The 14,470-nt window shown below is 34.8% G+C and overlaps 1 protein-coding gene across 6 annotated transcripts in view; it reads left to right on the forward strand.

Annotated features, from left to right (window-relative positions):
- MYO6 (myosin VI) overlaps window positions 1-14,470 on the forward strand; it is a 103,738-nt gene that overhangs the window by 66,238 nt on the left and 23,030 nt on the right. For 4 of the 6 annotated variants that reach the window (XM_077174844.1, XM_054629004.2, XM_054629003.2 and 1 more), the window contains exons 15-25: window positions 54-126; window positions 981-1,108; window positions 2,159-2,254; window positions 3,737-3,910; window positions 7,659-7,697; window positions 9,368-9,461; window positions 10,798-10,928; window positions 11,041-11,118; window positions 12,034-12,163; window positions 12,917-13,007; window positions 14,222-14,372. In XM_077174844.1, the coding sequence (XP_077030959.1) occupies window positions 54-126; window positions 981-1,108; window positions 2,159-2,254; window positions 3,737-3,910; window positions 7,659-7,697; window positions 9,368-9,461; window positions 10,798-10,928; window positions 11,041-11,118; window positions 12,034-12,163; window positions 12,917-13,007; window positions 14,222-14,372 (1,185 nt within the window). Of the gene's footprint in view, window positions 1-53; window positions 127-980; window positions 1,109-2,158; window positions 2,255-3,736; window positions 3,911-4,484; window positions 4,637-7,658; window positions 7,698-9,367; window positions 9,462-10,797; window positions 10,929-11,040; window positions 11,119-12,033; window positions 12,164-12,916; window positions 13,008-14,221; window positions 14,373-14,470 lie in introns of those variants that run through there. The other 2 variants (XR_013181258.1, XR_013181259.1) reach the window with 2 other exon arrangements.

A 14,470-nucleotide genomic window follows, 5' to 3' on the forward strand; every position in this document is an offset into this window, starting at 1 on the left:
TTTCAGTTAAAAAAAAAATTAAGAGTGGTGTTTTCTCTTTTCAATTACTTTAGGAACAAGAACTTTACCAGAAAGAAGGCCTGGGGGTTAATGAAGTTCGTTATGTAGATAATCAGGACTGTATAGGTATGTACATCTTGTATTGTCAAGCTTTTCGTTACTGTCATGGGGAAAAAACCTTCAAGCAGAGGAGGTGAAATATGCATAGCACTAGCAATTATATGGTTTTATATATAGCCTCATTCAATTCACATTCTTTAGAGTTCATAGACATTTCTGCAGTACAAGCATAGCAGTTTCATCCTTTCCACAGGAAAAAGTTTGTAGTAAAAATTCCTCTTAAAAGAGCAGTTTCATAGAGAATGGAAAAAAAATTGCAAAACTGTGAGTTTGTGTCTAATATTTTCAAGACCATGAATTTCTGTGTCAGCTTTCAAGGGCTTTGGAATATGTGTGTGAGAGGTCAAGGCAATTCAGTTGTTAAAAGTTGTGAAACCACCACTGTATGTTAAATGCTGGTCTGCCTTTCCTAAAACAAATTTCTACTTCTCACTGGGTCATGTTACCAAATGGAAATATTAACCTTTTAGTTTTGACATGTGGTAAAATGTGTATGAAAAGCTTAAAAATCTCCCCCAGCAACTGAAGCTAGACCTAGGATCATACTGTAAGAAGACTTAGGCACTTTTTGGATGACTAATTTCAGCTTGAGATCAAGAGTAAAAATCAAACAATTGGTTCCTGATCTTTTTCTCCCATGTTCCACAAGCTTAGAACTTCTAGATTTGATGGATATCCTATACATACCTATTAAGATCTACAGAACTGATTTGCCATGACTTCTTGTATTTTGTTTAATGGCTTTCCATAGGTACTTTTGTAGAGAATCAGATCAGCAGCATTTCGGTGTGTAATGTTCAGTAGTGATACAAGTTGATATATTCAATTTCCATAAATATATGGGGGTTTTTTATTAACAGATTTGATTGAAGCAAAATTAGTAGGTGTACTGGATATTTTGGATGAAGAAAATCGTCTTCCCCAACCAAGTGACCAGCATTTTACTTCAGCTGTGCATCAAAAACACAAGGACCATTTCAGACTCTCGGTAGGTTTATTTTTGTTGTTTGTCTTGTTTTAATGAAACAGTTCTTGGAACAGTTGATAGTAACACTTCAATGTAATGAAAATCTTTCATAAGAAATCTCATACTGCCCAGTCTGTACAGTCTGTACCTCTTTGTTAAGGACAAGTTTGGTGATTAGATTTGATGAAAAGGTCACTGAAGACTTCAAGCAATTCTAATATCCTGCTGAAACTAAAGCCATATTCTTGACTTGCATTTGAAGTTTTTTAACATGTGAAACATGAAAAGGAAGTAAAAACACATTTTAATTAAAATTGTTTCATATCAGATGAGTTATTTTGTTGTTCTTTTTAAAAAATTCTTGCTTTGGAGAACATTTGACTCATGTCTAGTGTCTAGCTAGCACTTCAGAGATGAATATAGGAATCATACTAGGAAAATTTTTTTGTTGCTTATTTTTTAACATACAGCACTGTCTGGAAGATTAAGGCAAATTGTTGAAATTTATATCCATGTGTTGAAATTTAAAAAAATGCTGATAAAATGTGAGCAAAGGAAACCATCATTTAAAATCCATTTACCAAAATTGTCATCCATTTGCCTTGTGTTAAGTTTCCACTTAATCCCGCTCGCCTGAATTGGTGTGCAATGAAACATTCTGGTGGTATGTGTATGGTCAGCTGGTGCTTGCCTGTTAAGATATACCATCTAAAGCCATATCTTGAGCTTCAGTCTAATCCTATTCATTTAACAAGGTTTTTCATCAACTGTCAAATTTATGATAAAGAAAGTGTTGATTAAAGGCACAACCAAAATCAACTGGCTGGTGTTAGCAATCCTGGTGACTTGTATTTTGAATGCAATGTATTTTAAGAGTGTGGAAGAGTTTGAAATTAGGTTTTTAGAACATCATGGTTTGGACAGGAATGGTAATGATCAGCACAATTTTATTTACAGGAAATATGATTTTAGCACTTAGTGCCCCTGGCAGATCACGATGGTGTTCTAAGAATAAACTTTTTCTTAGTCTCCATTGCAATACTTCTTTGTAATTCAGCTTCTTAATTCCAGATTCCTAGAAAGTCTAAATTGGCCATTCACAGAAATATCAGAGATGATGAAGGCTTCATTATCCGACACTTCGCAGGAGCAGTATGCTACGAGACGGTAATTTTATCTATGGAACACTATGTTTATTGTGTTTTGTAGAACATTTATATTTTTTCAGTGCATATAGCTTAAATGGCAAAATTTCTTGTGATCAAAAGAGAAGTTCAAACATTTATATGTCTTAACTTAGAAACTAATTTTTTGCACATTTGACAGAATTGACAGTTTCTTTTAACTTTTCAGGTTACAGCCCATTTTAATGAAATGTGTTTTGTGTAAAAGTTTGTTTCAAATCTATAGGTAATGGCGTCAGTATTAAATATATTGATTCACAGCCTACTGCCAATTTTGCATCAAAAGGTGTTTACTTCCTGGGGACAAGAATAAACTATGTGATATAAAAGTGTTGTTAGTGAAGAGTACCTTTTTGGAAGCATGATTATCCTTGTACACAGTCCCCATCATACTTTGTGTTTTCCGTTTCTACTGGCAATGGACTCATTCGCGTAAAAATACAAAATACCTGAAATTGCTACCCTCAAAATACATTCCAGATTCTTGTGCTGTTTTGACTATTACTTATTGTACAAAAACATTGTAAGACCTGAAGCCAGTATCTAGACCATCAATTTTCAAAAATGAAAGTTTAAGATAAAATGAAGATCCATAAGGTCTTTGTTAGTGTATAACTTCAGCGTGTATGAAGGACGCTACTTGCATTACTTACTTGGCTGCATACATATTCCTCTCTTGTGTCTTCATGGCCCAAGGAAACTTTGGAGGCCTGTGTTAGTCCTTTGATTCTTATCAAAGAAGAATCCCACCCTTTTGTGGGGTATCTGGCATTTTCTTCAAAGCAGTCTTGGCATCTTCTATTCATTAATATCAAAGTCTCTATTAAGTTGCACCAAAAGCTATTGAGGATTTTGTAAATGGGAAATTGGATACTAATACATTGACTTCTTGAGTTTCACTGTAATGTATTGTTCTTCTCTAAGTTAGTGATCCACTTCAAATAAACCAGATATATAAAGTTTGTTGGAAGTGACAATATGTTTTAATAAATCAAGTGTTCATAAATAGTCATACTACTTCTAAAATAACCTGTTTTCATTTCATTTTCCAAACTGTAGGTTTAAGTGTGCACATTAATTCCCATTTCACAATAGATCTTAAGTGATGTTACAAGCAGTGAAGAATTAAGCTTCTCAGAACTCCCAGGTTATGATGATGTGCTGAGTGCTGGAAGTGGAAGTCAACATAAAAACAACCGATCTCTTTAAAGGCACCAAACCTTTCTTTGGGTTTCATAATTCCAACAACATCCTTCAAATTTAAGAATGTCTTTTCTCTCTGGCATTGGAGTTTTGTGTATCCAGCTGAAAAGTTGTTTGAAATAATGTATTAATATTTACCCCATGTATTCTTGCTGATTTTTGAATTAAGTATGTAACTATATTTCCTTTAGTTTTCTAATTAGACTGAAGTAACTTGGACAGTAAAACAAATGTGCTTTTATCTCTTGGGTTGTCTTTTCAGATGCAATTTGTGGAAAAAAACAATGATGCTTTGCACATGTCTCTTCAGTCTCTTATATGTGAATCCAAGGACAAGTTTGTTCGACAGTTGTTTGAAGCCAACACTAACAACAACAAGGATCCCAAACAAAAAGCTGGAAAACTCAGTTTCATCAGCGTGGGTAACAAATTCAAGGTAAAATCACATAGTAAAGACTCCTATCTTCTTGTAATATACGGCAGTTTTATGTTACTTGAATTAAATAGAACCTAAGGTTGGGAGAGCTAGCAGTAACTTGAGATTCAGAAGAAAATTTGGTTAAATAGATTTTTTTTTTCTGTTGAATTATAAGAAACTGGTGTTTTAAGCTACATGCTATGCATTTCTGTCAAAAGTATCTTCCATAATAGTCCTTACAGAGATTATGCAGTGATTTTTAGGTCAGAATCTTTCAAAGTCACATAGAAGTCTTCATTCAAAAGTTTTGAGATGTAAATTTGGATTCTGTGAACTTTCACATTTTCTAGATGTGACAAAATGTGTTCTTCCATCCTATTGTAATTATACCTTCTAGAAGATGTATTGATTCCCTACAGTTGGCCAAACTCTCAAAATTTAGTACCTAATCTAACCATAGTTTTTCCTTTTCTGAAATATATACTTAGTCATGGCTTTCACAGGAAGATATTAATTGTGCTGAATGTTTCCTTTCCCAATACCTGAATCTGATGCTTCTCCTCATTTTCTCCTTTCTTCTGATGTTGTAAAGCTGACCTTCAAACCTTGTCTTCTCCAAGTGTTTTCTGCATCCTTTTCTCATTCAGCAGTTTTATTTTAGCTGGACTATTCCAGCTCAGGATGGCTAGAAAGAGAACAATAGGGGAATTAAGAGATGAAAAGCAGGCACATCGTGGGCTGCAGGTAAATTTTTCAGTCTTGTGGATTTACAGTTGGTAGAGCTGCAGCAATTTCAGCAAGAGCTCTTTTCAACACATCTGGGCCAGATCCAACGAAGGATTTATATGCCTTCAAGTCAAGTGCTGAAACAGTTTTGGTATGCTACCTTACCTATAGGGCCACCAAAAACCCACCTCATGTTCCTAGCTAGACTCCTGACACAGTCCCTGGGGAATGCAAGTATCTTAGATAGTCCAAAAAAACCTGCCCATAGAGTAAGACATTGCCAGTAGCAGAAGAGTGTTTCTGCATTTCTGCTCCATATCAAGGTTAAGTACTGGATCAGGACTGCAAGATAACTTGCTTCTTGCATAATCATATTTTGTGGCTAGCATTTGGAACTGTTTTCTTAAAAACTGTTTTCTTCAGCAGGGGTTGAAGAACAGGAAGGATATGGTAGCAGCACACTTGCTTTTTATAGCAATAGTATTCTGCTTCAGGTCTATACTGTATTCAGTGTTTTATGGCTATTTTATTTCCTGTAGTGAGCACCAAGATATTGGTCAGTCTGACAAAGGGTGTTCTCATTACACTTTTCTGGAGTTGTTTGGTTAGGTAGCCAGAAAGAATTTTTATGGTGCCACGAAGAGCAGAATACAGGGCCTGACTTGTAAGGTAGTGCTTTTGGCATTTAACTGGGAATTGGGCAGGCTGCTCTCTTGAGTTTTGCTCTGATGAGTCTTTTTAACTCCTTCCTATTCTATAGTAGTTGTTGAATTAAAGTGCAGCAATTGGTTTAATATAAAATACATGATCATCAGGTAGTCTGAAAAGTTGCATACAGATAAGCCATGTCCTGAGCACACCCTGCAGCCATGAGTCTGCTTTAAATGAAGCTAGGATCCACAGTTTTTTAGATCTGTATTTTAAAAATTAAATCAACTGGGGGATCTTTTGAGGTAGTTTCCTCTTCTTCCATCTGGATTTTCAGTTTCTCTTGTATTTATCACCCCACCTTCGGTCGTGCGGTCTTATGCATTATACCACTGCCCAAGGAGAGGTGAATTAAAAGGGAGGCATTTTTAAAGTGAAGCAGAAATTTTGTGGCGAACTTTTTTGGATTTCCGTTTGTTACTTTGGTATTCCCCTCTCCACATAATGTCAACACAACTAATGTCCTTCTTGGATCTGGCCCATCAATCTATAATTCTTTCAATGTTTTCAAGTTTCATGGCATTTTGAATATATGTGTTACTTCCAGTAATTCATTTAGTGTTACCTTCCCAGACACAGCATGTGATGCTGATGAACACTAATAGCCTTGAATATTTCACTTCAGATGACATCAAAATAAGGTCTTTTATCTTACTACATACTTCATCTCTTTAAGAATAACAATTCTTTGTGCATTAATTTCTAAGTCAGTCTTCTGAACTACTGAAATTAGACCTTCTTCTAATTATATCAATTATTAGATGATGTTGCAGGGACTTCTCTTTATGAAATCCTTCACACATCCCTTCCTTATAACTAATTAAAATTAATTCTCATTAATCAGTTGAGAAAATAATGATTAATTTATCATTGGACCTCTTCAAGATTATTTGAGATGATTTTACCTTATGCTAATGATGAATTAAATTGTGACAATTCAAAGAGTAGTAATTTTAGCTATATGTTTTGCTCATATACAGATTTTGTTGGAGAAGTCCACCTGAGAATGTCACTGGCTTATATCTTGTCAAATCACAGAGTATAAGGAAGGGGTATTTTTCCTCCAGCAGAAATGTATTCTGTTGATGGAAATTAGTCTGTCTCTTGCAAGCTTAAGTGTTTCTGACTTAAGAAAACATAATTATTATGATCAAGTTGAAATATAAACAGTATGTGTAAGTGAGAACTGAGCAGGAGGTTATTAGTGTTTGTCATGCTTCTTGTGGCACTCTTTCTAACCACATCCATGTTAAGTTAAAAAAATCCCAAACCAATTTTATCTACCAGAGGGACAACTGGCAGCTGTAGGTGATGCACACTACCCATACAGATCTTGTTTCTTGGATTCAAGGTAATTGAAAGATCTGGCTAAAAACAATTTAGTCAAAACTCAGATCCTTTGAATTTTGCTTCCAGTGCTGAAAATGAATACGTTAGGACATACTGAATTTTGTATTACTGCAGTCTATATACTTAAAGTTTGCTAATAAACTAGAAGGGCTGGCCTAGCAGTAATTTATGTTAAAAAAAAAACAAAACAAAAAACAAACAAACAAAAAAACCCCAGACCAACCTCTAAAGTAAAAATATTGCTATTTTTCTGATGTGGTTTTGGAATATTTTAAGTCCCTACCAACTTCTTTCAATACCAACTCTAAATTGTTTTCTCTGGTACGTTTAAGCCTCTGGTTATCCTGAAAACTTGACTCCAAATAATAGTAGTATTCCAGGCTTTTCTCATCACAGTATATTTAAATGTAACCTCAGCAAGTGTAATTTTAAAATTGTAGTTTTTTGTCATCAATAGAGAATTAAAAAGTTAGAAGTTTGGAAATAGAAATAGATCATTGCAGGTAAATGTTGACATAGCATCAAAAAAAAAAAAAAACCAAAAGGAAAGCCTGGGAATATACTTTGTGTTAATTATGTAACACACAAATAATGCTTGCTACAGATTAAATTTGGGATTTCACAAATTTTCAGTTTGTTTTTTAAAAATGATTGCTGATTGGTCTAATTTTTTTATATAATTTTGTTACATAGTCATTATTTTTTATTTTCCCAAATGGACATGCATGTTTTTTGTGATAACTATGTTGTAATAAGTGACTAGTCCATGCAGTATTGTTGTACAATTAAATACAAACAATTTCCTCAGGGCCATTCATGCACACTTGCATGATTTTGTCTATTAAAATTGGTGAATGTTTGGTTTATCAGTTCTGTCTCACTAACAATGAAAATGCATGCAGTAATGCTGTACCTCAATTTGGTGTGTATATTTCTGTTCATGCCATGGTAAGGCTCTTGAAATACCTGTTTTCTTTTACAGACTCAGTTAAATTTGCTTCTTGAGAAGCTTCACAGCACTGTAAGTATATATACAGAGGAAGGTTCACAGTTTTCTGATGTAAGGCAAAATAGATAATCTCAATATTAGGGCTTACAATAAATGTGATTAGTAATTGCTTTAAAGTTTGCAGCTACGTGGCATTTTGGGAACATCTTGTGCATGTAATGGTTATTTATTTACTGGAAAAAGGAAAACCATTCATTCATTCATTTTGAACCACCTTCAAAAAAGCTGTAGAATGAAAGTTAAAAAAAGTGAATAAGCAGTGTGAAATCTGTCTGTGCTGTGATCTCCTGTTTTGTCTCTTTTACTTTCTGTGCATTGGTTATCATTGATGACTAATTTTCAGAAAATTTAGAAATGTTTCTTAGAAGTAAGCCATTTAAGAAATAATTTATTATTAATTATTGTTTTAATGTTCCATAAAGTCATTAAAAATGTTTTTTTCATTTTGCTTTTTTTGATTGGCTGTAAATGCACAGGTGGTCAAAGAAACTGAGTCCCCTAATGAATATTTGTTAATTTGGCTGATGTAATTAGATAGTTTGTGAAATTCTCCATGTACAACATGCCATTTTACTTTAGAACTTGGAGTTGTAGGAACACAGTGCTGTTTCTCTTGACCACATGTTCTAACCAATTATAGATATTAGGTTATGCTCTGTCAAAAAAAAGAAAAGGGTGGAAAATTAAGGGAAACAAAGCAGTGGGGTGCTTGGAGTATAGCCAGCATATACAATTTTACTGTAGTCATGAGGCTGGTATGAAAGGTGATCTGTTTCACCCAGAACATTCTGGAACTGAAATACGGTCCAGGGAAAAAAGTGTGTGGCCAGGCTTGCTGTACTCTTGAGTTTAGCTAATCCATGACTGGGGAGATATTGTTAATGTAGAGTTCCCTTGGCAGGTGCTGTCTCATTCTCAGCTGAGAGATGGAAGAAGAGAGAATATGCCACAAACCGGGATTAATACTATGTTTTTTTAGTCCCAATTGTGTTTTTGTATATGCAAAGTTGTCATTAGCAGTCACCTGTTAAAGGAAAATCTGAATAATTGGGTGGTGCTTGGCAAAATGTTATCCTTGATGAATGTCAAATCATCAGAGAGAGCAGTGATCAAAACTGTAGCGCACATGGTCATGACAGAGGAGCAGACTGGAACAACATCAGGGAAAGGAGACTGCAGCTGTGAGCCAAAGGAAGTTGTGAAAAGTAGAAGTTAAGGAAGGTCAGGTTCATCTGGCATGATTCTGATGTCAGGAGTCTGGTTTGCTCATGTGAACTCTGGGGCATTTTAGTGTTGTGACTGTGGAAGATATTGAAGGTAGTAGGATCTAGAGTCATAAATCATAGATTATATACATGTTAAGGAGAATAGTTGAGTGAAAATTCAACATAATTGAGGATCCAATTAATAGCTTTAGCATTGAGATCAGTTACATCAAGACCAAGGTTACACTGCAAAACTGGTATATGAGAGAAAAAGGGTGGGGTTGGGACTTGATTATCTTTAAGGCCCACTTCAGCCCCTTAACATTCCATGATTCTATGATAATGTCAGCATTTCTCTTTTAGAATTCTATTATTTTGTATCTTTTTCCCCCCCATCCATAAGTCTTAATTATTTAACTGTTATTTTAGGAGTTTTAAAAATCTGTGTATTTTGCTAACTTCTTGCTTTGGTCATAGGGGTCGAGCTTTATTCGCTGTATCAAACCTAATCTAAAGATGACAAGTCACCACTTTGAAGGAGGACAGATCCTCTCTCAGCTTCAGTGTTCAGGTAATGTATGCCTCTGGTATTTTTCCCTCTGATTTTTACTTTGGTGATTATAAATTACTGTAAGTTTGAAATATGTGGGATGAAAGCAGTATTTCCTTGCTTGATCTGTTTTCTAGAAGGTAGGTTATTTATGCCTTATAAACAGCTATTTAGATTTTTAGTGACAGCATTCATTTTAGAAATAATTCTGAATTGGCATTAGGACTCTTCTTGCAAAGAAGAGTTGCCCACAGTATTAATAGGGCACCACTTCAATCTGGAACAATAAAATTTAAAATTTCTGTGGCAGTTGAAGTGTTAGAAACTCCTGTAGATTTTAGAGGCAGTCACTGTTAGCTGAGATATCTAGTAATTGAAGCACACCAGCGTTCTTTGATTTTATAGATACTGTGATTGAGTTCAATTATACTGCTTTCTCAAAAGTTTCTTCACTATTAATCTGATTTGGAGCTGAACATCTAACATGGATGAAATGCTGCATCTTCATTATTCTTGAAATGCTAGATGCTTTCCAAATGTATAGCTTTATTTGCTCATGCACTGAACTTTTTGAAAAACAAAGACAGTATAAACAAATTAAATTTCTATTGAAAGCAAGTATGCAAAACATTAAGTTTTATGACAGGAACCACAAGTTAAGGTCTAACTTAAAAACTTACCTGCAGCCTCCGTGGATAAGGATATGTAAAATAGTGGGTAAAAACTGGTATAGCCTGTGCTGCTGAAGTAATTTGAATCTTACTGACAATGTCTAGGATTTACTGATATCCTAGTTGCAGCCAAAATGTTGTAACATTATTCAGGACATTGATGTTACATCTTAGCTGCTGATACTTTGTACTTCAAGTACACTAAATGTTCTAGCACTGTCCTGCACATGTATTTGAGGTTGTATCTGCACCACATCTCACAAATACCATTCACATGATTAAAATAAATGCCTGGTTGGGCATTATTTGGTGGTTTGGGGTGTAGATTTGGGTCTTTTTGTCTTCCCTTTAAAAATGAAAATGTCAAATCTGCTGAAAAAGAAAAAGAGGTTTTGGAAGAAATATTAGAAGAAAAATCATGGGGATGATTGAGTGTTACTTACCTCTCAAATAGGGAGAAAACCTTATGGGCTTTTCTCATGTGTTCAGTATTAACGTTTTGTGACTGATCACATAATCAAAAAATGCTACAGGCTTGAACAAATCCCAGCTGAACTTTGTGGTTTAGTCTCTGAACAATGTCTTTGAGTCTTATGTCATAAACCTACTTACTGTTTATCATAAAATTCACTGCTTAATTTACATGTTACTGATCCCAGGTTTTGTGTATGTGTCTGTGAATTTAGGGATGGTGTCAGTTTTGGATTTGATGCAAGGTGGTTTCCCATCACGAGCTTCATTTCACGAACTATACAATATGTACAAGAAATACTTGCCTGAAAAATTGGCTCGACTGGACCCTAGGCTTTTTTGCAAAGTAAGAAAATAATTCTTCTGTATCATCCACAAGAGAAAATATATTGTGATGTTGGTTTTCATGTTTCTTTGAAGAAAGCAGAATTTAATCCTTTCTGTTTTCTGTGTTTCAGGCCCTATTTAAAGCTCTGGGACTGAATGAAAATGATTACAAATTTGGACTAACCAAGGTGTTTTTTAGACCCGGCAAGGTAATCTATTTCTTGGAGTTCATGATTATGAATCTTAAAATAATTTCCATTTGAAAGGACATTTGAAAGTGACATTGTTTAACACATTGATAAAAGCGTGGCCAACCTAAATAAGGTTGCCCAGGATTTGTACAAGTAATTTTGTTCATTTTCTTTGAATAACCCACAAAATTTGTATGGATACAATTGGGTTTATAGACTTGTTGCTGATCCTACAGTATTTCTAATGCAATGTTTGTATTCCAAGAATTATGTTGACTTTTAAAAAGATGAAGTCAGAGCCAAGAAGAAATATTTTCTAGTAAAATCTGTTTCTAACTGAAATCTCCTTCTGTGATTCTGAGCATTGCTGCTTCTATTCAGAGTAAGGAGATGAAGTTGAGAGCTATTGTGATGACAAAGGAAAATTATTGTAATCCCAGAAAAATGTTCTTCCTGTCTTATATTTACTGAAAAGCGGAAGTGCAGGATTTTCAGAAAATGTTGCCTTCAATGAGAAACTTATACAAAGGTTAAAAATTGAGAAGTGCTTTCAGCTTTTATTTTTTTCCACAGATATATAATTAGATGTGCCTTGAAGTTGTGAAGGGCCAGAGTTCATTTACAGGAAGTATAAAAACAATTGATTTTTAAAAATTTTGACAATAAGTATTTTTGGTGTTTAGTAAATGGTTATATTATTCAAAATGCCAAGTGTTGGACATCCATACAGCAAACATATAAAAAATCTGCACTTGTAATTTCTGTTATCATAAAACAACAAAGTGTAATAAAATTATCTGCTGACTTTAATTGAAAGCTGATATAATGACATACAGTTTATGTTAAAAATTTTAATTCAGCATGATCTCAAACAATAATATCTAACACCCTCTGGCCTCCTAATATGTAAAACTTGTTTTAATTGTCATTTAGTTTGCAGAGTTCGATCAGATAATGAAGTCTGATCCAGATCACTTAGCAGAGCTGGTTAAACGAGTGAATCGCTGGCTTATCTGCAGTCGTTGGAAAAAAGTTCAGTGGTGTTCTCTCTCGGTGATTAAATGTACGTGTTTTATGTTTTATTAACTCAAATGTTGGTTAAAAATACAGCAAAGCAATTGTTAACACCTTGAAATGTGGCCAAGGACATGTATAGCAGATACATACTGAACTCTGAGTAACTGATTTCAAGGTTGGTGGGATTTTTCTTGAAGTTACTCTGCAGAGTAGGAATAAGGTGGTGTGCAATAGAGATTGGCACTTGTGGTGTACTTCAGAAAAGGTATCTGGGAGATGGGGAAGGGTCTGATGCAGAATGTCAGCAATCTGATAACATGGAAGGTGAAAACTGTATTAGAATGGGGAAGAAAAGCATAAAGGCCTTATGCCAGTGCACACATGGCTGTGCATTGGGGCCAGCACAGTCTGTCACTGATTGGTTATTATTTGTTGCTGTTTATAGTGAAGCAAATAGAATTTATGAATTCTTATGAGATTTCAAACATCAGAGATTGTAACACTAAAATCTTGGGTTCGCTCTGACTTCTAACAAAAGTTACTGGTGTCTGTGAATCTGGAGGGGTGTATGAGTGTGCCCACATTTCATTGTTCCTGTTGGGTTTGGGTGGGAGCCTCTGTGCCTGGCCCAAGATTGTGAATTCTGCTATTCTGTTTCTTAAATGTTGTGGTTCCAATATAGAAAAAGCCTCAAGCACACATAGTCTGCATCACATTTGTGACATCAAATGTGTAAGGAAGATAGATGTTGTGTTAAACTGTATAAAACATTAAGATTCTATCTTCTGTGTGTTTACAGTGAAAAATAAGATAAAATATCGAGCCAGTGCCTGCATTAAAATACAAAAGACTATTCGTATGTGGCTTTGCAAGAGAAAGCACAAACCACGGTAAGAAGATACTCCTTGGTTGAAGAAAGTATGTTTTAAATAATATTTTCTTGGGACTGTAAGGGGAGGTTTACTTTATTAACTAAATCTATCTGAAATCATAGAGTGATGCTAAGTACAATTGAAGGAGACTGAGAGGTCCTGTGTTCCTTCACTCTTTTCCAAGGATGAATAGACTAAATCTGAACCTTTCCTAAAGATGTTTCTTTAGCTCTTTGTTCATAAAATCCTTCAGTGGCAACCTTGTTTTTAAAAATTTTTTACTAAGTCTGTCTAATTTAATTTAAGCTCGTTAATTGTTGTCCTTTACCAGTTCACACCTTCCTTCCTTTATAGGCTCCCTTTCATTTTTATCTTAGAAATAATAACTGTCTTATGTCCTCTTGAAATTAATTCCCTTATCTGATTGCAGGGAATACTGATGGAAAAACTACTTCAATAATTAAGCTCTGCTGACACCTCTGTTCTTTGACAGAGACGCAGCTCTGTTCTAGTTGTGGGCTTCTCATAAATTCTTTTACATCCTTTGAGAATTATGTTTCATTTGAATCTTGGCATTTCTGACTTTTTTTTTTGAGCTAATTGGTGCTCATCTTTAATGATTTGATTTAGTTTCTACTTTTTTGTGTTGATTTGCAAATCCCAGTACAGTGATATCTGTTTAGGAAGATTGTCTGCAGAGTTGTAACTTCTGTGTGGGGCCTTCAATAGTGGTTCTTAAAAAAACTCCTGAGTTTTCCTGAACTCTTCCCCAGCCTTGTTTTCTCAGTCCTTTGGGGTGTAATGACAGTGTTCGTTCTGGGGTGTAATGCTGTGTAGTTGAGTTTTATCTGATTAATTCTGATACTGCTCTTTGAATAATTAGCACTACTCAGCCTTTATCCCTTCCAGTTAAAATCCTCTAGTGGATACTAATAATCATTAGTATCCGTTTATTATTGTGAGAAAAACAAAAAGCCAACCCAAAATAAAAATGCATTTTTGCATTTTGAGGCACTGTTTGCTAAGTAATTTTAGTTAGTGCTTGGAAAAGGCTCCATTGCTTAGTTATTTGATGTGATAATGTTCGAATTTCAAAGAAGAGGGAGAGTTTTGTCAGAAGGCATAACTTCTCTCCCTGTCCACCTTTTATGCATGAGTGACTTGTGGAGTTTTAAAAATATCACCTTCCAAGATCATTTCAAAAAAGCAAATAAGCTGTCTTACCTTCACAGCATTGATGGCCTGATAAAAGTACGTACACTGAAGAAGAGACTTGATAAATTTAATGAAGTAGTAAGTGCTCTGAAGGAGGGAAAAGCAGAGACAAGCAAGCAGGTCAAGGAGTTGGAGGCTTCTATTGATGCATCAATGACCAAAATTAAGGTATGTGATAATAATGAGAGAAATAGTATCTTGCTACTGGAATCTTTTAAAAGCTTCATCTAAAGGAGAAGGCCAATGCATTTCTTAGTAGAAAATAT

The sequence above is a fragment of the Agelaius phoeniceus genome, chromosome 3, assembly GCF_051311805.1.
Source record: "Agelaius phoeniceus isolate bAgePho1 chromosome 3, bAgePho1.hap1, whole genome shotgun sequence".
Classification (NCBI taxonomy): Eukaryota; Metazoa; Chordata; class Aves; order Passeriformes; family Icteridae; genus Agelaius; species Agelaius phoeniceus.